Source organism: Cervus elaphus, chromosome X (assembly GCF_910594005.1).
Source record: "Cervus elaphus chromosome X, mCerEla1.1, whole genome shotgun sequence".
Lineage (NCBI taxonomy): Eukaryota > Metazoa > Chordata > Mammalia > Artiodactyla > Cervidae > Cervus > Cervus elaphus.
In genome coordinates, this window is record NC_057848.1 from 56,668,858 (window position 1) to 56,695,131 (window position 26,274).

Genomic DNA, 26,274 nt, shown 5'->3' on the forward strand with positions numbered 1-26,274 from the left:
ACTTTGGAAACATTTCTTAACTGATTAATGGGGATGATGTTGTGTCCTTCTGCAGGCTTACTGTAAGGATTTGTTAGATGGGATTGTGCAGGTGTAACAGGACAGCAGCCTGGGGCATAGCAAGTGCTCCATAAACATGAATTGCCATTGAGAAAATAATGAATGTTTTGAGAAGATAGGTGCACGGCTAGTAAGTGGTAAGGATTAAACCGAGATCTGTCTGCTTGTTGGCACAATATCATAAAGAATCAGAGCTGTTTCCTCTTCTGATTTATTTCTTTAACCAACTTTCAACAGATCAGATGTAGTCCATATATGAGAAAGGGGAGGGGAGATACTGACAGGAATAGCAGTAATTTTTAGGATAACAGCCTAAGTAGAGGAAGAATATTTAAAAGGAAAAAGCTGCAGGTTTCAGGACCATGTAGTCATTGAGGATTGGAGTAGATGGTCATAAATGTCACACCTCAGTAATCCCTCGGGGCTGCTCTTTCACTTCAACCTCTTACAATAAGGAATGTTCATAAGGAAGGGAAAATGAAATTTCATTTACTTGATTTTAGGAGCTAGGGCAACACAGACTGTCTTAGGAATGTTGCCATCCAGGGAAATGTTGGTGCGTAAAGAAGAAAACCTCAGCAACCTGGAAAATTTATTATGTCAAAGTCTTCATAAGTTCCCATATTGTGAATGCTTATAATCTATGAATCATACCTGTAAATATAGGTAGGTCCCCATTTTAATTCTATGTGTAAAAGATTTATAGATAACCTGGGCTAGTGCCTTAACTCTTTAGCTAGGCTTAAGTTAATCAAGTAATGTCCTTCCCTGCATTTGAGATCCTAGAAATACATTGAGCATCTACAATATGCTAGGTCCTGGGAAAGATGGGCAAGGTTCCTAGTTTCACAAAGATTTCATTCTAGCTGGGGAGAGGGACAGCAAACCAAATAATTTCCAATAGTGGCAGGTTGTGAAGGACCTAAAACAGCAATGTGCTAGGGACTGGTGGGTGAGGGATGAATGCCATATGTTAGATAAGGCAGTTAGGGAAGGTCATGGTTGAGCTGCAACTGCATGGAAGAGAAACCAGCCACATGAAGAGATGAGCTGATGGTGACAACCATCTGAGGGGTTGGAGAGAGAGAAGGAATACCAGTGTCTTTGAGCCAGGAGAGAGGCAGGCCCTGAGATTGGAGAGGAAGGTCAAGGCCAGACCATGGACCACCCAGTAGGCTGTGACCAGGAAGGTAGATTTTCTGCATTCCACAGGGCTAAGGCACTTCAGGGTTTTTAAGTAGAGAGAGATAAGATTGTATTTGCATTTTTTAAAGACACAAGAACCTGTAAGAGCAGTTCTCAAGGTAGGTGCAGAGGCTTCAGGAATGAAACTGGCAAAGCCAGTAGTTACTATTTAATAGGTTTAATATATGTCAGATGCTGTGCTAAATTCTTTATATATATTATTTTTATCCATTCTAAGCACATTTCACAGAAGAGACTATCTCTGAGCTTCAGTTGCCAAAATCATGGAGGGAAGGCTGCCACGGACAAATTGGCCATTATTTCTTCCGTGGATTATGGCAGTAACCTCCAATTCGATTTGATTTGAACTCCAGCTTCCATTCTTGTCCCCCTTTCCCCTGACCAACAGACACAGTCTGTCAACACAGCAGCCTAAGTGATCCTAATTTAAATCATACCTAGAGTGAATCTTTCTTGATAGAGCTGTGTGTACGTGTGTGCAGGGCTCAAATCCTTCCTGTGGCTCCTGGTTTCAGAGTTCAAGCCAAACTCCTACAAGGGTGGATTATCTCTTCCCCACCTTGCTGCTCCTAGCACCAGGCTCCTAGCACTCTGAGCATATTTCACCAGAGTGCTATGCCCCTGCTTTCAGTCATGTCCAACTCTGTGACCCCAAGGACTGGACCCCACCAGGCTCCTCTCTCCATGGGATTCTCCAGGCAAGAATACTGGAATGGGTTGCCATAGTTTGGGACATCATTTTTTCATTCTTATGTGTTTTTTTCTCTCTTTTTTTGGATGATAGTCATTGGAAAAATACAAATCAGATTACAGTTGACCCTTGAATAACGATGTTCACCTGTAGAGACCACTTATACGCCAATGTGTTACAAAAAATACCTACAGGGCTAGACACCCTGCCGTGCATTGAACCTGCATGTGGAACTGACACCTATGCGGATTTCTGACTACTTGGAGGGTCAGCGGCTCTAATCTCTGTGTTGTTCAAGCGTCAACTGTATATCGCTTGCCTTCTTAACACTGGAAAACTCAAGCTACCCTCAGACTTGCAAAAGTAAGTAAGTAAATGTTAGTCGCTCAGTTGTGCCCAACTCTTGGCAACCCCATGGACTGCAGCCCACCAGGCTCCTCTGTCCATGAGATTTTCCAGGCAAGGATACTGGAGTGGGTTGCCATTTCCTTCTCCAGGGGATCTTCCCAACCCAGGTAAATCAGACCGCCCACTCCTCTAACTTCATTTATCCTCCTCCTCCTGTCTCACTTCACTTCACACTGCTGTCCCTTCCGCCTATATCTCTGTTCCCCCAGATGAGCTCACCTGTCACCTTGGTGGACCTGTCCCTGGTCTGCCTAATAGCCTCAAAGTCTCTCTCCATTACCTCTGTTTTAATTTCCTCATGGTCCTTAGCTCTGTCAAGCAGTCAGGCAGTCCCTAAATGGCAGCTACTGCCACAGCTGCTAAGGTGGGACTTGCCATTCTGCCATCGATTGGGGTGGGAAGGGGGAAACAAAGCCCAAAGTGGATGCAGAGAGTTTATTACTTCAAAGCGTAGGCGAGATCCCAGCATGATGTCAGCTTCCTGCATCCCCCGTCCGTATAGGATGGCACCAAACCAGGGAGGACAGGTGACACAGTGGTAGGCTGCCCTGTCGTGGTGGAGTCGGCTCCATGCTCCAACTAAATGATCGTATCGCCCTCAGCTGTACCCTCAGTGGTGCAAGGTTGGAAGTCCCATGCCTCTTGGGAACCAACGAGAGGGACCATAAACTGCCTTCCAAGGCAGCCCCCTCAAGATTGGGAGGTGGGTGACCAATAGCCTCAGGACAGCTCCTCACAAAGCTGTTTACCATGTTCCTGGGAGGGTCACAGGGCGTTGATCTGAGACTTGGGTCTGACTGCAGTTGGCCTTGTCCACAGGGCTTATGGCAGAGCTGTTCCCTTACAAGCACCTGCCGGGTGGAGCTTTTCCTATTTCTCTATTTATTGGCTGTCTCCGGTGGTACACCATCAGCTCCGTGAGGGCAGGACCTGGACAGTCTTTTTCACTGCTTTATCCCAGACCCCTACAACAGTGCCTGCCAAATTGTAGTGCCCAATAAATATTTGTTGAATAAATGATAGGAAGTTAAAAGGTAAATATAATATTATAAACTTGTATCTGAATTACCCAGAATAAGGAGCAAACATGTTCAGGTTAAACAAAAAAACCCAAATCAAAAAAAAAAAAAAAGAAAACCCACACAAAACCCCCAAACCCTATTTATTATTAACCTTTTATTGAATTATCACCATATGCAATAGAACCATTCTAAGCATTTTGAATCTTTATGATAAACCCTATGATGGTGGGTTGGGTTTTTTTAATTACCCCAGTTTTGCATATAAAGAAATGCAAGCCCAGAGAGGCTGCATCATTTGCCCAGGATCACACAGCTAGAAGTGGCAGCTGAGGAATTTGAACCCAGGCAATCTTAGTCCAGAACCTGGCTCTTCATTCACTGCCACTTAACCTTTGGCACTCAGCTCTTAAGTGGAAATGAATATACTGATAGCATAGAGGAAAATATTAAGCTCATTGAATGTAATAATTCCAAATGACTTGTACATTAAAGTGCTTTTTTGAGGTCATGGCTGATCTTTAAGAATGTAAACTGACTTCCTCTGGCACTGGGAAGCATTTTCAAAGATGATTACAGAGTTCTTCTAATGTGATCTTCAAATTTTTCTGCTGGTTTATTTTATGATCCCGTGGGCAGCTTCAGACAAAATAACTTTCTGGTATGAAGGATTGTGTGTGCTCTTTGCCATTTTTAAATGTGAATTTTATAGATACTTCAAACCACTTGAAAGAGTAATGATTTTTTAATGGTTTTTCATTATTATTTGTAACTTCAAGCATTACCAATAAAAACTGCCAAATTAAGTTTAAAGTTTTCTCTTTATACAGCCTGAGTGTACATCATAATGAGCTTCCTCATTATGATTCATGACTGAAGTGACTTTCAAACTTGGTAGCTTTTCAGTAGAACTTCTCTTCTTAACATTTTTTCTCCTATTCCTTTCATTATGACAATATTTGAGAGTTTTGAACGTAAATCACAGGTCCATTTATATTGCACATTTTTCCCCCTGGAACATTTGCTGTGCATCTTCCCATTAGTCCCACCCTTTTCCAAGCACTTTCCTATTTCCTGGCACCATGGACTTTTACAGGTTTACCTTGTGTTTACCCTGCCCTGGTATGGAATCAACCATTACTTCAAGAAGCTCTGGTTCCTTTACTGGACAATGGTATTAGAAATCAAGATCCAAGGGCTAGATGTGCTTATGACTATTGGGGTGTTCTTGCCTCTAGGTCCTCCCAGTGGACAGAGCTAGGAAATACAAGCATGCATACTGACCCATGTACACACACATCAATGTTTACTTCTGTATCTGGGCTAGAATGAATCCTGTAGTTTGAGTGAGAGGGGATGTCAGTATGTTTATTTCCATATATCTATTGTCTCCATTCTCACCCACACCACAAGATTCATTCTAACCTTCCCCTTTTCTTTATTCTTAAACTTTTTTTTCTTTGACAGAGAGAACGTGGCTCAACTCACTAGTTTGTTTGACCCTAGTATCATAAAGTAGTTACATATGCCTGTAACAGATTTACTAACTAGAGTCCAGTATTTGTGGACAGATCTTTGTCATAAGACTTACAGTATTCAGTCAAAATGCTATTTTCCACAATTACTTTATTCATATATAATGGAATTTGATTCATGTGTTAGTGTTTATACTTCATGTAGGCCCTCTAGCTCCTAGTCGTAAATACTTATTATGGCAAAATGTAAGAGTCAGAGCTATACAAAAAGGTCTACTTAGATGTTCCCTCCCCAGTCCACACTATCCTGTCCCCATTACCCCTACTTTCCACTGCTTTCTGCTCCTATCCCTTGAGGATCATCCTGTTGTTAATGGCAGTTACATCTTTACTGAGCACTTACTATGTGTGGACACTGGGCATGCACTGCTTCATTCCTATTCACAACAACCTCTTGAATATGCACTATTATTCCCCCTTCCCATTTTCTTAGGTGAGGGAGCTGAGTTCCCAGAGAGTGGAAGGAATTTGTCCAAGGCGATATATCTGGAACATAACCAGTACTGAAATTGGGATCTGTCTGACACCAGGGATGGTGTTCAAACCACCCCTTTCTTAAAGTTATCTGATCTTCCCTCAGTCTGGGTCTTCCTGAAACTCAGCACTTCCAGAATCTCCTTTCTGAAGACATTTTGTTAACGGTTGCAACACTTGCTGTAGTTGGTCAGGTGTGGTTAAATAAGTTTCACAAGGGGCCACCTGGCCTTTTGTTGAAACTTGGGGGGAAGATACTGCCTTCAGTTGAATCTGACTTCCCCATTTTCAAAATGTGTTTACATATGTTACTTGTAAATTTGGAGACATAACAATTTCTTTAGAAAGTCACTGAACCTTCATAGGAAACAATTGTCTGGAGTCACAGAAGTTAAAGAAGCAACCACATTTGGTATTGTTGCTGTTCAACTCAGTACAAGTGCCCTACACAAGAACCTTCAGGTTGCCAACTTTCAAAGATGCGAACATCTGTGTCTGGCATACGTTATCACATGCGTGCATCCTCTACAAGTGATTGCACTTGAGTGTACTTTACTGTACAGTACTGGATAGAGTACAGTAGTACAGTATCTTTATTTCAAGCCCAGGATGTCTGGAAGCAAGTGTAAAAGCAGTAGTGATGTAGCTGGTACTGCTAAGACATACCAGCTGTTGTACCGGTACTAGTGTACTTTTCAAGGTAATGTACTGTAAGATTAAAAAGTGTTTTCTTTATTTTTTGTGTTTTTTATGTATTATTTGTGTGAAAAGTATTGTCGACCTATTATGGTACAGTACCATATAGTCAATTGTGTTAGTTGGGTATCTAAGCTGACTTTGTTGGACTTATGAAGGCACACTCGAAATGGGAATTTTTTGTATGGGAAGGACTTATTATGGGGCCTTTCTGTGTCTCAGGCTCTGTGCTAGGTTCTTCAGGGATAGAGATGAAAGAAAATTATCCCTGCACTTGACGGGGTTAAAGTCTAGTAGGGGAGAGGGATCAAGTATATAAGTAAAGCAAGGCAACTCTTCCTTCTGTGCTAGAAAAGGGGCACACCTAATGCAACAGGAATTCAAAGAGGAAACTCAAAAGAGGGAGGCAGAGGTGGGGGGCATTCTGGGATAAGCTTCAGGGAGAAACGATATTTGAAATGGGATCTGGGAGAGTGGGAAAGGTTTTGACAGGGAGATATAGAGGAAACAAAGTTGGGGGAAATGTTTCAGCCATAAGGTCTGCTTGGGCAAAGGCATGGGAAAAAATTGCAGGGGAGTGGGAAATGGTGAGTAGCCTATTGTGGTTGCAAAAGGGAAGGTAGAGGGGAGTGACAAGACAGGAAGCCAGACAGGTGGACTGGAGTCATCAGAATGGCCTTTGTATCAGTTAGGATGTTCTAGGCTCCCAGTCATATTGCCCAGATCAAACTGGCTTACACAATGAGATTTATTGGCTATGTAACTGGGAAATCCAGAGGTAGCTCGGGCATGGCCAGCTGACCCACCGCTCCACTAGGATGCCAAGGACTCACGGGGTCCCATCGTTCTACTCTGTGGTCCATAATGCCAACTTTATCCTAAGTCTGTGCCCTCTTGTGGTCAGGAATTGTTCTTCAGTTGCTCGGTCATGTCCGACTCTTTGCGACCCCATGGCGTGCCAGGCTTCTCTGTCCTTCACAATCTCCCAGAGTTTGCTCAAACTCAAGTCCATTAAGGCCATCACGTCCATTAAGTTGGTGATGCTATCTAACCATCTTATCCTCTGTTGCCCCTGTCTCCTCCTGCCCACAATCTTTCCCAGCATCAGGGTCTTTTCCAACGAGTCGATTCTTCGTATCAGATGGCCGAAGTATTAGAGCTTCAGCTTCAGCATCACTTCTTCCAATGAATATTCAGAAGAGAGGCTGACAATAGTCATGTGAGTGCAAGCTTCCTCGAGAAAGGCTTTCTGAGTCAATTCTCAACAACAGTGACAAATCTCTCAACTCCCACTAGCCAGAATGGGTTCAAATGTCCCATTTCTTAATCAATCACTGGAAATTGGGAATGGGATTGCCTTTTCCCCAGTCAAGCCCACTTTTAAAGCTAAGATTATATTTAATTTCCCTTGGAACATGTTGAATAAGGTCAGGATTCAGTGAAGAAGGAATAAGGGAGAAATTTGTGCTGAGGAGGCAAAAAGCGCCAAGAAACTGTATTATGCTTGTTAAGTGAAAAATTGGAGAACCTGGAAAGCTTTCTAGGTTTCATAAAGCAAAAATATTCCTGTGTTTCTAATTTAAGATGGTATCAATTGTTTTTATACAGATAGCAACCTGGTTTCTTTAACGAATAAGTTGCAAGGAAAAAAGACATAAGGGAGAAACCAATAGATAAAGAGATTCAAGAAATATCAATTAGGGACTTCCCTGAAGGTTCAGTGGTTAGGACTCTGGGCTTCCACTGCAGGGGGCACAGGTTTGATTCCTGGTCAGGGAACTAAGATCCCACATGTCATGCATGTGGCATGGCCAAAAAAGAAGAAATATCAATCAATAGTGACATATGAACCTCATTTGGATCCAAATTCAAATAAACTTTAAAATACACATGCATTTAAAAAAGGGAGAGTTAGTGCAGAAAAAAATACACATTTATGACTCTTAGGAGACAACTGGAAATTTGCACACACTTGAACGTACATTGATATCAAAGAATTGTTGTGGCTTTTAGAAGGCTTAGATAGTAAAGTGTCTGCCTGCAATGTGGGAGACCCGGGTTCAATCCCTGGGTTGGGAAGATCCCCTGGAGAAGGAAATGGCAACCCCCTCCCGTACCCTTGCCTGGAAAAATCCCATGGACAGCAGAACCTGGTAGGCTACAGTCCATGGGGTTGTAAAGGGTTGGACATGACTGAGCAACTTCACTTTAGAATATGAAATAATATACTGTGGTTATTTTTTTTAAAGAGTCCTATCTTTTAGAGATACAATAGTATTCAATTATCTACAGACAAAAAAGTCTTGATGTCTGGGATTTATTTCAAAATAATATGGGAGTGGGGGGAAATAGGTGGGGGCATGAAAGCAAGATTGGCCATGAGCTGATGATCATTGAAGCAGGGTGATAGATCTATTGTACATTTTTATATGTTTGAAATTTTCCATAATAAACCTTTTTTTTTAATGAAAGGAAGAAAAACAAGATATCTGGATAAGCCTAATTGAGAAGGTGACATTTGCTGTGGAATGCTCAGCATGTACAGGACCCCTGTCACCATCTGGCAATAAAATTACTAAAAACATAGTCTAGGGGCTGTTGTGATAGATTAAATATGGCCAAGAATTCTTCTCTAATCCTCCCATCAAGAGGTGGAGAAAATTCCCCTCCTCCTGAATCTGGGCTGGCCTTAGAGACTTGCTTGAGCAATAGACTACAGCAGGGTGACATTCCAGACTTCTAGACTAAGTCATAAGAAGTCTTATAGCTTTATTTGGCTTTCTTGGGACACTGAGAACCCTGAGCTACCCTAGGAAAAGTCTGACTTCCTAGAGTCAGTTATTCAGGAGGTTTGGCTCCAGTAAACAGTCCCAGCTGAACCCAGCCTTCTACCCATCCATCTCCACCAAGGCTCCAGACTTGTGCTGAGCTCATGTAGGCCTTCCAGCCCAGCCCATCCGCTCTTTGTAATAGAAGAATCTCCTACCAGAATGCTGCTTGAATTCCTGAAACACAGAATCATGAGATATAATTAAATGCTTGATGCTTTATTTTATTTTATTTTTTTTTGTGGGAAGGCAAGCTTTATTTCAAAGTAACATGAAAAGAGCAGTCAGAGGTCCACAACCACAAACTGGTAGGAGGGAGAAACAGTCACATGTCCATTTGGTAGTGTCTCAGTGGAAAGTCTCACCAATTCCTGCTGATCGCCCAATACCTGCTCAGTTTCCTCTTCAGTTTGAAACTAAAAAGGTTGACTTGAAGATGCCCATTATATCTCTGTTATCCAAACACACTTATTTCAGGATGGAGGACACTTGGAGTCAACTTAATTGAGGGAATCCACTTAATTATTAAATATTTATACTGAGAATATGGTTAAGTTAGTAGCTTTCTTCACATTTTCACATTTTTAAAAGAGCCACAGAGGTTCCATTCACATTCTAAGCAGTTGAGTTGGCAAATATCCATTTCATAGGACATAGATCACATTCAATTACTCCTCACAACAGCCAACTGGAAGACTATTCCATTGCTTTTGAAGCACTGGTTGGGTTGGCATCTGCGATGGTAGCCAAATAAATGAGATTTCTGTGTAACACATGCTGGTACTGGACGCACTCATTCGCCCGGCCTTTGTTCTGATATTCCACGATACAGCGGATCAGCTGGTCATTCTCCTCCAGGAGCCGCTGGATGGTCTCCTGATTGACTTCTGCCTTCCCTCTCAGCCAGTCCGGTATGAAAGCCACCGACATCCCGGGAAGCCAGGGTGGAACTCGGCCTCAGGCCCGGCAGATGCCCTCACATCTAGACCGGAGCGGACCTGCAGCTGCCGCTTGATGCTTTAAATCACTGTTTTGAGACAGGTTTTCAGGCAGCAAGAAGTAGCCAGAATAGAGCTAGATACATATGTGACAAGCAAGAGAAGAATAAACACAAAAATCAGAACAGTGTTTCTTTTTTTTTAAATTTTTTATTTATTTATTTATTTTCAGAACAGTGTTTCTTGGTGGCAGGGGATGGGGTGCAGGTAGGCAGAGGCAGGGGGATGACGTGACATGGTTGGACACAGTTGGATTCAAAGGTATCCACAGGGCCTAGTTCCAAGACTGGGTGTTGTGGTGGGTTCTTAAGTGTGCATTTAAATTCTATATGCACATTACACACAGAATATTGTAGGTACTGAATATTACATGATAAGAGACTTTTATAAAAGGTCTCAAGCAAGAATGGGAAAATACAAAAAATTTTCTAAACTTGAGTGGTGGGTACATGGGCATCTACATTATGATTCTCCATACATTTGAAATATCATACAATACTAAAATATTTTGAAATTAAAAGGATTTCTATGAGGACAAAAACCACATAATATATATACATGTAAGTGTAAAGATGCATGAAAAGATGAGTTCCCCAAGTTTTTGTGTGTTTTTAAATTAATTAACTAATTATTGGAGGTTCTGGGTCTGCGTTGCTGCTTGCGGGCTTTCTCTAGTTGCAGCAAGCAGGAGCTAATCTTCGTTGCAAGGCACAGGCTCTAGGGTGCATGGGCTTCAGCAGCTGTGGTCTGTGGGCTCAGCAGTTGTGGCTCCTGGGCTCTAGAGCACAGGCTTAGTAGTTGTGGCACATGGGCTTAGTTGCCCTATGGCCTGTGGGGGTCTTCCTAGACCAGGGATCAAACTCGTGTCCCCTGCATTGGCAGGCAGATTCGAATCTACTGGTCCACCAGAGAAGTCCAGTTCCCTAGTTTTAATGAATACTATCTCAGGGAAGTCCTTGCACATTTTTTATTGTGGTATATATACACAGCATAAAACATACCATGTTAAGTGTAGAATTCAGTGGCATGAAGCACATTCACATTGTTGTGCAGCCATCACCATCATCCATCTCCAGAACTTTTTCATCTTCCAAAACTGAAACTCTGTACTCATTAAACAATAATTCCCCAGTCTCTCCTTCCCCTAGCCCTTGGCAGCCAGCATTCTACTTTCTGTCTCTATGAATTTAATTCCTCTAGATTCCCCATGTAAGTGGAATCATACAGTGTTTGTCCTTTTGTGACTGGCTTATGTCTGTTACCATAATGTCTGCAAGGTTTATCCGTGTAGCATATGTCAGAATTTCCTTTTTAAGGCTGAATAATATTCCATCGCATGTATATATAGCCTTTTTGTGTATCCATTCATCCATTGATGGTCATTTGGTGTCATGGGCTGAATTGTGTCTCCTCAAAATTCATAATCCCTAATGTGACTGCATTTGAGACAGGACTTTGAAGAAGTAATGGAGTTAATGAAGTCATAGGTATAAGACCCTAGTCCAAGAAACCAAGTGCAAAAGGCCTATGTGAAGACACAGCAAGAAGGTGGCCATCTATAAGCCAATGAGAGAGGTCTCAAGAGAAACCAACCCTACTGACAGCTTGATCTTAGACTTCCAGCCTGCAAAACTGAGAAAAGAAATTTCTGCTATTTAAGTCACCCAGTCTGTAGTATTTTGTTATGGCATCCCTTAGCGAATTAACACACTTGGGTTTGCTTCTACCTTTTGGCTATTGTGAATAAGGTTGCTATGCATATGGGTATACAAATATCCATTTGTGTCTGCTTTCAATTCTTTTGGGTATATATTTAGAAATGGAATTTATGTTTACTATATAATTCTGTTAACTTTTTTTTGGAAGAACTGCCATCCTGCTTTACACAGTGACTCCACCATTTTATATTCCCACCAAAAATGGACAAGGGTTGCAAACGTTCCACATCCTCGCCAACACTTGTTATTGTTTATTTTCTTGATAACAGCCATTCGTACAGGTCTGAAGTATCAATAGCATTGCATTGTTGGTTTTGATTTGCATTTTCCTTATGATTAGTGATGTCAAGCATCTTTTCCTCTGTTTACTAGCTATTTGTATATCTTCTTTGGAGAAATGTCTGTTCAAGTCCTTTGCCCATTTTTAATCAGACTGTTTATTTGATTTTTGAACTTTTATGTATATATCTAAATGATTATGGGGCTTCCCAGGTGGCTCAGTGGTAAAGAATCTGCCTGCCAATGCAGAAGATGCAGGTCCAATCCCTGGGTTGGGAAGATCCCCTGGAGGAGAAAATGGCAACCCACTCCAGTATTCTTGCCTGGAGAATCCCATGGACAAAGGAGTCTGGTGGGCTACAGTACATGGGGTCTCAAAGAGTTGGACATGACTGAGCAGCTGAGCATGCATGGTAAAAGTATATAATCAGAAAAAAAAAATGAAACTGCATTGTAGCTAAAACAGAGAAATAAGAAAATAATTTTTAAAATAAAGCTAATGCTCTGTGATTTTTCCTCTTTTCAATTATTTTTCAATCTTTCTGATTACATCAAGAAGACAATCTGTTTGTGCTCCTATAGATTTTAATGCTCTCTGATTTTAAAAATGTGGAAATTAGAGAAAAGTAGGACATATCCAAACACAATCATAGTGCATAGTATTTTGTATCCTAATTTTAATCATATTTTGTACATGACCATGACATTTTTGGGGGCTTAGCTTTGTACCTTCCCTGGTGACTCAGACGGTAAAGAATCTGCCTGAAATGCAGGAGACTCAGGTTTGATCTTTGGGTCTGGAAGATCCCCTGGAGAACAGAATGGCTGCCCACTCTAGTATTCTTGTTTGGAGAATTCCATGGACAGAGGAGCCAGGTGGGCTACAATCCATGGGGTCACAAAGAGTTGGACAGAACTGAGCAACTAACACTAACATTTGTGTGTCATACACATTTCCAGGCTATTGCATGAGAAAACCAACATGTATCTACTGTCAGAATTGAATTTATGTGCTCACCTCCACTTCCTCCCTACCCCTGGCGTCTGAGCAAGGTTCAGTTCCCACTGAGTGTCCATTTCCAACAGCATGGGGAGATAGTCAATAAATGACAATTCTTATGACAATTGTTACACAGACTTTTATTACCAATTTTCTTAATAGCTGTACATTATCATTATTTTTTAATATTTATTTTTGGCCGTACTGGGTCCTTGTGGCTGCACAGGGGTTTTCTCTAGTTGCGGCAAGCCGGGGCTGCTCTTCAGTTGTGGCGTGAGAGCTTCTCATCACAGTGGCTTCTCCTGTTGTAGAGCATGGGATCTAGGTGCATGGGCTTTAGTAGTTGTGGCAGGTGGGTTCAGTTGCTCTGAAACATGTGGGATCTTCCTGGACTAGGGATCGAACCAGTGCCCCTTGTATTGCAAGGGGGATTCTTAACCACTTGGACCACCAGGGAAGCCCTTAACCGCTGTATATTATTTTTAAGACAGTAACTATTTCAAAATCCTGTGATTTCTGGAGGGCCCTGACTTAGAGCAGGTCCTTTCACAGTTCAACTGAGATGGGTTCAAACTTCCAAAGTAGGGTCTTTCTTTGACCCAGACCCCCAGTGGTGGGATTTTTAAAATTAACCAGAGTGATTAATTTGTTAATCAAAATAGCATTATCATTTTTTCTGGATATACAAGAAGGTATGAAGAGCCTTGGAAATGGCAAGTAAGTGAGTAAACATAAAAGACTGTGTTTTCTTCCTGTCATTTACTTAAAAGACAAATGACTATAAAAATAAACAATAGAAACTGTCAGCTGGGGTTTATAAGACTTGTAGAAGTAAAAGATATGACAATGATTGCCAGAGAACAGGAGGGCAAGTGTATGGAATTATTGTGTTGTTAAGGTTCTTAGATTTGTGAAGTATCACACATAAGATGAGAAGGGGAAAGCTGGAAGTCTTTGTTTTGTCTCTGTATCAATGAGTCTCAATAGACTTTCTAAATTAAGGATGAATGTTGTTAACCCTAGAGCAACTGCTAAAAAATAACAAAAAGAAGTAAAGCTAAGAAGACAATAGAGAAAATTACATCATCACAAAGAAATATTAATCCAAGGAAGGCAGAAAATTCCCAAATATTAGAAAACCAACACATTTCTAAATAGACCATAGATCAAAGAGAAGCTATGTGAGATATTAGACTTACAAAGAAATAAAATCCTGTGGTAACACCACTCTTTCCTGATTTTAAAATTTTAAATAGTTCCTATTGACTGCCTCTGTCCCTCTCTCCTTGACTTTCTTCAAATCTTTGGCTAAATATTTTCATAATACCCAATGACTTATTATTATTTTTTGGCTGTGCCGTGTAGCTTGTGGGATTTTAGTTCCCCAATCAGGGATCGAACCTGTGCCCTAGGCAGTGAAAGTGCCAAGGCCTAACCACTGGACTGCAGAGGAATTCTCAATGTCCAATAACTTTGTACGACAACTTTCAACTCGATTTTTCATATGGGAAATACATTAGAGAATCTATCAACTCCACTCTATTTTTTTTCCTGCTCCACTTTTTTTTTTCTTTCTCCGCCCCTCTTCCTGACCCCCCCCCCCCCCCCCCCCCCGCCCCCAGGTCAGCTGCCGCGGCCCCAACCCCTCCAGACAACCACCAGCCTGCCCTTTCTCCTCCTTCTTCTCTCCCTGCTCCACTTTTTTCCTCCTGAAAACAACCCTCTTGAGGCCTTCCACTTCCTGCTCCAGCCTGAACTGGTAGCTCTCAAGGTCTGGTGTACAGATTTCATCCTGGCATCCTCCTTCCCTATTGCTGTGGGAATTTCCTTTGTATTTCACCTGTGTTACATTCTCTATTTGATGGATCCCATGTCTATGTCTTAATTGGTTTACTCTTATGTTCTTTTTTTTTTAATCTTCTAAGACTGTTTTATGGTTTTCAGCTTCTTGCTACAGTTGTAATGCTTGGCATTTCCCCTCTGAACAAAATACACATCACTGTTTTACAATCATGGTTGAAAATTGTGGTGCTAGGAGTTCTGCTTTAATTTGTATTGGCTATCATTTCTACTGGTTCTTGCTCATCATAGTGTCTAAAAACTTTAGGAGTTTGATTATGTGTTGGGCATAACTTTTTTTATGAAGCCTAGGATACTGTTCTATTCCTCCAAAGATTTTTATTTGTTTTTCCCAGGTGCCTGGGACTGCTAGCTATCTGAAATACACTGAATACAATTTCAGGGCATGAAGTTTTGGGGGTTACTCAGAAGAATGGAAGGCAGGCTGCATTGCACGTGAGAGCTGGTTTATTTCCAAGCCATCCTTACTCCTAAGCTACAGCTTTTCCAGATACCAGCCCAAGACAAGTGATGATTTACCAGAATCTTTGTCGTGGCCTGACCCTGGACTCTGACTTTTGTTCCCTATCCATTGGAGGCCACTGGAAATGTTCAGTCTCTTGGCTTCTTCTTTCTGATTGGAAAAATCTCCTTGAACCAAAGTGACCCCAAGAGCTGGTCTCATCTCTCCTGGATCTTGGCCCACTAAATTCTATCTTGTTAAGTGTTTCATGCTTTTAAGGATATTTTTAAATTATGTCATCCACCTTCTTTGATGTCTTTAGCAGGAGTGTTGGTCCAAATGACCTAGCCTGCCATGTGCAGAAGCTGAAGTCTCTGTTCTCATTTTGGTGGCATATAGCCTCCAGGAGCTTCCTGAGAAAGGAAGCAACTTTTTTGAGACCCTGCATGTGTGCAAATGTTTATATTCTCTCCTCATGCTTAATTGTTGCTTTAGCTGCGTACAAAATTCTCGGTTGGATCTTAATTTTCCTTCAGAATATTGTTTCCTGTCTTCTAGCTGCCTGTTTTCCTCTTGAAAAATCCAAAGTCATCCTGGTTTCTGATCCTTTGTGTGTAATCTATTTTTTTTTCTCCTGGAAGCTCCTAGAATCTTTTCTTTATCTTTCCGTTTGAAATTTTCATGATGAGGTGCCTTGATGTGGGGTTTTTTTCATTCACTATGCTGGGCACACATTGTATTCTGCCAAACAGGAAATTCATGTCCTTCAGTTCTGGGCATTTTTATGTATTATTTGTTTGATAATATCTTCTCCCCCTTTATTTTTTTTTTCTGGCTCTCTTTCTAGAAACATCTATGATTTGTCTCTTGGAACAATCCTCTAATGCTCTTCTCCTTTTCTTTTCCATTTTCCTACTCTGCCTTTTTGTTCTACTCTCTGAGAGATGCCCTAAACTTTTCATTTCTTGTTCTTTAAATGCTCCTTCTTTTCTTCTTGAAGAATGCATAAATTATGCTTCTGGAGATACGGTGGATTTTTCAAAGTTGTGTTCTGCTGTGTGCATTGTTTCCTTTATTAGCGTTTCTTTTTTCCATTTGTTGGTTTTAGTCTTAAGGCTTTTTGCTACTGTCTCAGCCAGTGCCAGGACTTGCGAGAGGCAAACAGGACACCCTGGGCGCCTCCCTTGGCTCGCTCTCATCCCAGCTCTGGGCCCTGATCCACATTTAGGGATGAAACACTAATGTGCTGACTGGAAGCTTTGTGACCTGTGTCAGGCCTGTCCACTGGCTCCAATCTAGAACAGCTGGACCAGCATTCCCTCAAAAGCAGAGGCTCAGAAAAAAAATTGAGAGCAGGTAGTTTATTTGGGAGTTGATCTCGGGAAGTTGGAATGAGGGAGCTAAGAGAGTGACACAGGGCAAGAGGAGAAGCCAATATAACCAAGTGTTACTGAGGTCACCCTTGTGGGAAACATGAGTTTTATTCCACCCAGGGCCTCCCTAGAAGCTTTCAGAGACCTTCCAGAATTGACCACTGAAGAACAGGAAGCTACAGCCTTTAAACACCAGCTCCCATCTCCCTGTTGGGTGAGGGTAAAGCCTTATTAACCCTGGGGTGTTAATTGACCACACTTACAAGCTACTTTTATAAGTAGCTCCTACAGCCTCCTAGTCCACTGGGGCTGCTATAACAAAATACCACAAACTGAGGGGCTTGTCAAAAACAGACATTCTTTGCTCACCATTCTAAGGGGCTGGGAAGTGCGGCATCATGGTGTCTGCCTCCTGATTCATAGACAGGCCTCTTTCCACTGTGTCCTCAGCTGGCAGAAGGGGGAAGGGATCTTTCTACAGCCTCTTCCAAGAGGTTTAGTTCAGTTGCTCAGTCATGTCCAACTCTTTGCAACCCCAAGGACTGCCACATGCCAGGCTTCCCTGCCCATCACCAACTCCCAGAGTTTGCTCAAACTCATGTCCATCGAGTCGGTGATGCCATCCAACCATCTCATCCTCTGTCGTACCCTTCTCCTCCTGCCCTCAATCTTTTCCAGCATGAGGGTCTTTTCCAATGAGTCAGTTCTTCGCATCAGGTGGCCAAAGTATTGGAGCTTCAGCTTCAGCATCAGTCCTTCTGATGAATATTCAAGACTGATTTCCTTTAGGATGGACTGGCTTGATCTCTTTGCAGTCCAAGGGACTTTCAAGAGTCTTCTCCAACACCACAGTTTGAAAGCATCAATTCTTCGGTGCTCAGCTTTCTTTATGAGGTTACTACTCCCATTCCTGAGGACAGCTTCACCCTCAGGACCTAATCGCCTCCTACCCTGACCTAATCAGCCCCATCCCCCAATACCATCACCTTGAAGGTTAGGTTTCAACATATAAATTTTCAGGAGTGGAGACATAAACATTCACACCATAACACACACAGCATTAGAGAAGGCCTTGGAACTGAAAGCAAAGAGAGACCTAATACTCTCTGAAGGTCAAATGATGCCAATATGAGGTGAGTCTGATCTCCTACAAAACAGTGCACTTATGCAGCTGAAATCAGAGGTGCCCCAAGGGGAAGGGACAAGAGGTACCAGAAGTGTCTACTACATAGAATAAAATCCCACCTGCTGTCTAAGGGACATAAGCCCGGTTGCCAGCATTCTGGAAGATCAGTTGGAAAGACGGGTTTGGGTGATTGTAATATAGTTCTCATTCATTTGGACTTTCAGTTAATCCTTTCCATTTTGGTTTGGTAAATAGCTCCCATTCTCAGTTGTGTCAAGTGTTACCAACGGCAGATCTTCTAGAATTCACCCCTACCCCCCATACTGATGCCTTCCTTAATCCACTTGGGCCAAGATGCCCCACATGTGTCAGGTTACCCCTCCGCATGGATGTGTGCTTACAGGTCGGCAGCGCTGCACTGAGGTTTGTGTCCTGGGGGAGGTCGCAGACAGAGCTTCCAACTCCAGTGTCCCGCGTCCCTGTCCAAGTACCGTCCAAGTACCAAAGAGCATCGGAGGCAGAGGCTTAAACACCCTTGGGCGCTCCTCAGTTAGCCTTGGGTCCTGGTGGTTGACCCTGGGGGAGCTGGGAGGCCGGACCTTTCGCCCCCAGACTCCACCGCCAGGTATACTGGGGTGATATAAGCGGGTCCATCCCCGAGTCTTCTGGGAGGGAGTCTGTCAGAGTCGTGGGGCAGAGCACATCCCCACCATTATTGGGGGAGGTGGGGACCCCCTGGGCGCCTGCAGGATGTCCCAGCAGGTCCAATGCCTTGTGGTTAATTCTGACCTGTCCAGAGTCTGATCTCTTACTGGAGGTCTAGAGACACTCTCCCAGGATGTGGCTCCCCCGCTGCTGGGACCCTGGGAATAAAACCGGGAAGACTCTTAACTGTGGGTGACTCTGCTGCTGGGCCCTTGAAGAATGTGGCTAGCTGCCAGAATTAATGTCTGTATGAGTTTGATTACTCATAAAAGCATATTACTCATATAAGTAGACTCATACAATATTTGCCCCTTTGTGTCTGGCTTATTTCACTTAGCATAATGGCTTCAAGATTCATCCATGTTGTAGCCTGTGTTAGAATTTCCTTTCTTTTAAAGGCTGAATGGTGGTTTAGTCCCTAAGTCATGTCCGACTCTTTGCGACCCCATGGACTGTAGCCTACCAGGCTCCTCTGTCCATGAGATTTTCCATGCATGAATACATGAGTGGTTGCCATTTCCTTCTCCAGGGTATCTTTCCGACCCAGGGATCGAACCTGCATCTCCTGCATTGCAGGCAGATTCTTTGCCAACTGAGCTACCAGAGAAGCCCAAATAATATTCCATTAAAGGCTGAATAATATTCTATTATATGGATATATCACATTTTCTTTATGCATCTGTAGATGGATATTTGTATTATGTACACATTTTGGCTATTGTGAATAATGCTGCTATGAACACAGACTGGTGTACACATATCTATTTGAATCTCTGCTTTCTTTTGTATATATATGCAGAGGTGGGATTGCTGGATAACATGGTAATTCTATGTTTAATTCTGAGGAACTGCCAGGTGGTTGTCCACAGCAGGTGTACCATTTTATAAGAAATGCACAAGTGTTCCAATTTCTCCATATCCTTGCCAACACTTATTATTTTGTTTTTTTTTCCACAGTAGCCATCCTAATGGGTGTGACATACATTTATTTTTTAAGTATAATTTGATTTCACTATGGTAAACACATGAAATTAAAAGACGTTAGATCCTTGGAAGGAAAGCTATGACAAATCTAGACAACATATTAAAAAGCAGAGACATCACTTTGTTGACAAAGGTCCATATAGTCAAAGCTATTGTTTTTACAGTAGTCATGTATGGATGTGAGAGTTGGACTGCAAAGAAGGATGAGCACTGAAGAATTGATGCCTTCGAATTGTGATATTGGAGAAGACTCTTGAGAGTCCCTTGGACAACAAGGAGATCAAACTACTCAATCCTAAAGGGAATCAACCCTGAATATTCATCAGAAGGACTGATGCTGAAACTGAAGCTCCAATACTTTGGCTACCTGATCCAAAGAGCCGACTCACTGGAAAAGACCCTGATGCTGGGAAAGATTGAAGGCAAAAGGAGAAGGGGGCAGCAGAGGATGAAATGGTTAGATAACATCACTGACTCAATGGGCTTGAGTTTGAGCAAACTCTGGGAGATAGTGAAGGAGAGGGAAGCCTGGCGTGCAGCAGTCCATGGGGTCACAAAGAATTGGACATGACTTAGTGACTGAACAGCAACAACAAAACAGCAACATGGTAAACACAAAACCATTTCTGCTTGCCATAAAAAAAGAAGCTAAAAACAATCATAGTACTAAATTTAAAAAAATTCCTCTTTACTGTCTAACCATTCTGTCGACTACCCCTAGCTGTGCTCTCAGGTTATCGAACCAGGAATGCAGCAGTGCCGGGTTCCCTCTTCCTCTCACCCCTGGGTCCTTCCCCATCCTCACATTTGGTCCTAGAACTGAACAGTGCACCAGACTTATGCTACAAGAATTGATAAATCAATATTGCCAAGCGGGAGTACCCTGCTTATGGGTTGCTAGAGAACAAACCACCCCAAAACTTAGTCTCTTAAGACAATGAAAATCATTGATTTTGCTCAGGAATCTGCAGTTTGGCAGAGATGACTTGTGATATCCAGGGACTCGGCTGGGGTGACCTAAACTGTTGGAACAATTAGGGGCAGCCTGGGCATCTCTTTCTCTCCTTATTGGAGTCTCGGGGCCTCTGCTTGGCATTTCTTCACATCGTTTCTCCAGAGCAACCGGAGCATGCTCCTCAGAGCAACTGGACTCATACGTGGAAGCACAAGGCTCCAAGAGGCCCAGGTGGAAGCTGCAAGGCCACTTCTGCCACCCGGGGCAGCAAGGCACTGAGGGCAGCCCAGATTTAAGGGGAGAGGACATACACCTCACATCCCAGTGGGAGCCATGTGTCAAAGAATTTGTGGCCCTCTTTAATCCATCCAAGGGAGAAATGTTTGTCTCACAGCGCCTCTACACCGAAGCCAGTGAGTATGGAGCAGTGGCAAAATGATGCTGTAACCCTGGGGAGACAGAGGTAGAGAGGGAGATGGGAGGGTGATGGTGTGAGGCTGCTTTTTTCTTTTTTGGTTGCCCCTGGGAGGCAGATTCTCACAAGCTAAGAGCTGAAAGGAATCATCAAGCAGCAGTTTGCCCCATCTGCTGGATTTCTGGTATGTTCATGTTTGCCTTTGAACTCTTTCTGCTTCTGGACTGAGTTCCAGTGCCTTTTCAGTCTTTGTGGGGTGTAATAGCACTATTTTATATACCCATGGCATGAAATAAATGGAGTCAATACCAGGATGTTGTGACAGGCTGGACTGTGGCTTTAATGCTTCATGTGCTTGAGCAAGTGTGGGAACCAGATGCAGCCTAGCAGGCAAGTCTCTCCGGAGCTCTATAAGGAGCATGTTCAGTTCCAAGTAACCAGAGCACAGAATTGCAATATAAGGCTGCTTTGATTTTATAAGTATTTTGTCTTATATCAGGAGCCCTTTCGACTTGGCTGTGACAACAGCTCCTTTGGTGCCCTCCAGACAAGTAGGTAACAATGTATTTTATCACAAGATACTTTTGAAAGTGGGACGATGCTGCTGATGATTATGGCAATAACATAGGCTGAAACCAGGGCTGTCCCAGGAAAAGGATTTCAGATCATCACCCCTCAGTCATCTCCACAATCAGTCTCATCAACTAACTGGGGTGGAGCACCCTCCCTGCAGTGTCAGGCACAGGGCTAGGCTCTGTGGGGAGAAGTAGCATAGGGGAGCCTGGCTCTGGTCTTCAGACAGCTTCCTACTGAATTATAGGAGGATCACCTGAAAAAAAAAAAAGCCACCTCTGCTATGAGCAAGTGCCCGGATACGAGAGTGGCAGGAGCCCAAAGAAGGTTCTACCTGGGTGGGGCAGTCAAAGGAGTCTTCTAGAGAATGAAGCACTTGGGATGGGTCTTAGGTGGGTGGGTTGGGGCAGGGAGAGTCAGCCTAGATGGCAGCTCCTGTGGGCCTTCCCTTTAGCTACTACGTTCTGGTCAGTGGCATCTGCATTTCACGTGCAGACGGCTGTCATTGTACCGCACATGGGCAAAGGGCAGGAAAATGGAACAGCCCAGGGAAGCCAGAGCCACACAACCAGAGGAAGTGGGGGTGGTGGGAGGGCCAGAAGAACTGGGCCTGGAACACTTCCTGGATGCATTTTATTTTCCTTTGAAGTTGACTTTCATCGCAGGAACCATGACATTCTCTTCATGCAAGTATCTCAAAAATGGAGCAAATTGGAGCCCCAGCCATTCCAGTCTTTTCATAGTCACCACTTCCAGCCAGGCCTGCTGTGAAAGATCACATGAGTCCCCTGCTCAAGAAATTTCAGCCTCCTTTGTTTATAGTATAGACTCTCTCTCTCTGATCCTTATCCTTAGCATGTACATTCTTCCGCAATCTGTTGCAAGTGACAGAAGCACAACTCAATCTAGAATGTAGATTCCATGAGAGCATTGTTTACTGCTCTATGTCCAGGCCCTAGGTTGGTGCCTGGCACCTAGAAGGTGCTCAGGAAGGATTTTTCTAACAAATCAAATGAAACCAGCTTAAACAAAAAAGGAACAGACCAAAAGTGCTCCCAACCTGGGCTCGGACTAAAGTTAGGTCATTTGCCTCCCTCCCCTTCCCCCACTGCTCCTCCCCTTCCTGCCGTGTCTCTAAGTGTTTCTAGGTGCATGCTGCTCATTCTGTCCTGCTGAAGATGGACTTCCTCCCAGTGATGGACATGGAAGAGCAAGGTGGGTGAGGGCATAGCCACATACAGCCCCAAGCTTAGAAACTGCAAGAAAGACTCCCCATTTCAGGATTAACCCACCCCTACCCCCACCAATCAGAGAAGTATTCTCATTGATGAGGCTGGGGTCACATGAGATTTTTAGAGTGTAATTGATGTGTATGTAAAGGGACATGGGGTACTATGGGACTGGCCTGACCTGGGTCCTGTGCCTGACATGGGGCTCTAGCAGTTTCCTGGGGTGAGCAGCAGTCACCTTAAAGGGCATAGCAGGGCAGCTGTTAGCAGAAGTCAAGGATCCTGGAACTGGCAGGAAAAACAAGCAGAAAGCCAAATGTCTAGCGACAAATGCATAAATCCTCCCTCAGGATAAGACTGGGATGGCAGATGTGGGGCAGCCCACAGGGGCCTGCAACAAACTTGAAATGATTTTGAGATCTCAGTTTTATCTTCCTGAATCTGTGCTTAACAGAAAAACAGTGCTTTAAATGACCCACTGTTGAATCAAGTCTTTCTCTTGGAAGTTGTGTCATCTGTATTCTGTGGCTTTTTGCACCCCTTGGGACAATGTCTTTATCCCCTCTAGGGTCTGCATAGCCCACGTTGAGAATCTGGACTTGACCTTAGCGATTTCCTCCAGACCTGCCTCCTGACTGCCCTAGTGCCGCAGCACGCCCACCCTGCCTGTGCCTGCGCCGGGTCATTGTCCCCACCTAGAGTGTCCTCACGTGCCTCTCTGCCTCTTCTGGCTCCATCTACCTTTGCAGATGTTCATCAAGCCCCACATCCTATCTAGCATCTTCCTGAGTCCTTTAGACGCAATAAATTACAGTGGAAAGAGCCTGGAAGATCAAGGTTCAAGTTCTAACGTCACTACCAATTCTTTGCAAGTTGCGACCTCTCTGCAAGTTATTTCCTGTCTCTCAGCAACTCGGTTTCCTCTTCTGTAAAATGAGGGATTGCACTGACCCTGCTAGCAAAGGGCAGCTCCCAGCTCCTGTGCCGGCCCCCTGTCCCCCACCGCCCTGCCCCTCTTGGCACATTCCCAACTAGGAGTACTCTCTTTAGTGGCCAAATTCTAGGACACTTTATTGGTTCAGAAAATCAGGAGTTGGGGTTTTTTTCTCTGGTAATGAAGAGTTTATGGTCAGTGCTTATGTTAAGAGTTTTCTCTCTCTCTCCTTCTCCCCGTCCCCACCTCTCTCTCTCTCTCTCTCTCAGCTGTAAAGGAAAGCTTCCACTGAGGAAGGGGGCCCTCCCACACCCTTCTCCCATGCCATGCTCTGGATCTAGGTGAAAAGGAAGATGCTGGATAATTCAGCTGAGCAAAGCAGATTCTCCATTTGGTCTGCCCTGTCTCAGAAGGTCAGAGCCACAGCTCTGCACCCAGTGGCAGACAGAGGACAGGATTGGTGTGTTCAAGGGCACTCTGGCTTAGTATCACATTTACCCGCTTCTCTTCTGTCCTCTCCTCCCTGCAAAAGTAAGTAGCACAGAGCTAGGTATCCTGAAAATGTGCTCAGATTGCTAGAACGCAGCAGAGAAAAGTGCGTATGAAAGATTAAAGAGGAGCACAACCACTTACGCAAAAGGACGCATTTGGTTATATGACAGTTGTCCTCAAGCAGGAAAAGGGCATGGCACCAGGAAATTAGAAGGCTGTTCTCAAAGTCTTATTTCGAAAGTAATGTCTAATAATATGGACTTGCTACAGGGAGTGAATGATTCTTTGAGGGGAAACAATTTCCCCAGAGTGCTTCTTAAAGGATGGGGGTGGAGCCTAGTCCTCTTCTGATAAAGTGTCTCTGTTCAGATCAGTGCAACTGAGGAGTGTTCAACTCTTGGTGGCTGTCTTGTCAGGCTGTGAGCCTGATGTATCTCCAAATGCCTCTGTCTGTCTGTCTCTCTTTTTTAAATTCTAGCTGCAGTCCTCATGCTTGACCTTGGGTAGGTTATTTTGATTCCTATTTTTTAAAATTATTTTTTTTTACAATGTTATGTTAGTTTCTACTGTACAACAATGTGAATCAGCTCTAAGTATATGTATCTCCCTCCCTCTAGAGCCTCACTCCCACCACCCCCCATCCTACCCCTCTAGGTCTCTGTCTCTCCTAAAAGGACAGGGAAAGCTTAAATTTCAGGTGGCACATGTGTTTTTCACCACCAGGGTCGCTATGAAGTGCAGCAGAATTATGGGGGGATGCAGGGGTTTATCTGCATCTGCAAAAAGTTAGCTAAGTGGAATTAGACTTTCTGTAAGGTGTTTTCCTGACTCAGGCCTGTCCCAAGCTGGCCAATGTGTCTTGAGGCCCTGGGCAACAATCCAAGTCCCGCCAGCCTCAATTGCTCATGGGGAAAAGCAGCCTGTTTCAACTTTCTATGCTTCTTAAAGTGTTACTCTGATTAGACAGGAAGATAGCAGTCTGGTTAGCACTATTACTATTATTACTCTGTCATGGTTATATTTTAAAATTATACTTTCTCTTTCCTTTGCCAAGAGTAAATGATAACATACATTTGCACCACATAGCCGACCAAAGCTGTGTAGGTTTTGCTCAGACAGGTTTGAAAATGTATTCTAGGCCCATTGCTGCCCAAATAGGAAGTCTTCCCCCATCCCCGGGTCAAAGGACCATGCTTTTTTTTTTTTTTAAATAAGTACAAACTCTTTAAAAACATAAAATAAGTTTTATTATCGCTATAAAAGTAATGAATCTTGTTGTTTATACAAGTATTACTTGGAAAATACATAAAACTATAAAGAGAAAGACAGATATCATCTATAATACTAAAACCCAGAAATAACTACTATTAAATTTGGGTATATTTCTTCCTAGCCTTTTTTCTAAATACTGATACAAAACTATGGATGCAAAATGTTCCCAATATACTTATATTAAATATTCAGGAACATATTGCAAAAATAATTTTGCATCTTACTTTTATCACTTTATGATATCATAACCCACAGATAACCATGATATAATTTTTGGTTTCTTCCTGCCAGTCTTTTATCTGTATATTGATACAAAACCATGCATGCAAAATGCTCCCAATATATTTATACTGCATATTAGGAACACATCGCAAAAATAGTTTAGCATCTTTCTTTGATGGACTTTTGGTATCCGTCCTCCTAGCCTTCTTTCCATATAATAATATGACTATTGATACAAAACTATGAATGCAAAATGTTCCCAATACATTTAGATTACATATTAGGAACACATCGCAAAAATAGTTTAGCATCTTTCTTTGAACACTTTTTATACCACAGTTCATAGATAACCACTTTTAAAGTTTTGATACATTTCCTCCCAGCCTTTAATCTGTATATTGAAACAAAACTACATACAGAATGCCCCCTGTATGCTCAGATTGCATAGATGGGAAAGGTGCAAAAATTTGCTCATTTCTTTTATTGCTAAATACTTCAGCAGGAGCATATTCTCTTGCTACATATTAGAGGCACCATCTTTTATTTACCCAATCCTTTTTCATTGGTCATCAAGATGTTTCTAATTTCTATTCTTAAAAATACTGAAATGAGGGACTTCCCTGGCAGTCGAGTGGTTAAGACTCCACGCTTCCAATGCAGAGGGTGCAGGTTCCATCCCTTGTCAGGGAACTAAGATCTCACATGCAGCATGGCGTGGACAAAAAAAAAAAAAGTACTGAAATGAGCATCTTTTATGTATTCTTCTTCTGTGAGCTTTTG

At 42.9% G+C, this 26,274-nt stretch overlaps 1 protein-coding gene across 1 annotated transcript; it reads right to left on the reverse strand.

Annotated features, from left to right (window-relative positions):
- Positions 1 to 9,149: 9,149 nt before the first annotated feature.
- Positions 9,150 to 9,942, reverse strand: LOC122689472 (SS18-like protein 2). The gene has a single exon (XM_043895915.1). It carries the CDS (start codon positions 9,845 to 9,847, stop codon positions 9,614 to 9,616), a length of 234 nt encoding a protein of 77 aa, XP_043751850.1. The 5' UTR covers positions 9,848 to 9,942; the 3' UTR covers positions 9,150 to 9,613.
- Between the last annotated feature and the right edge of the window lie 16,332 nt (positions 9,943 to 26,274).

Bases quoted from the DNA above. Each gene is read 5' to 3' on its own strand.
- LOC122689472 (XM_043895915.1), bottom strand. From the start codon at position 9,847: ATGTCGGTGGCTTTCATACCGGACTGGCTGAGAGGGAAGGCAGAAGTC.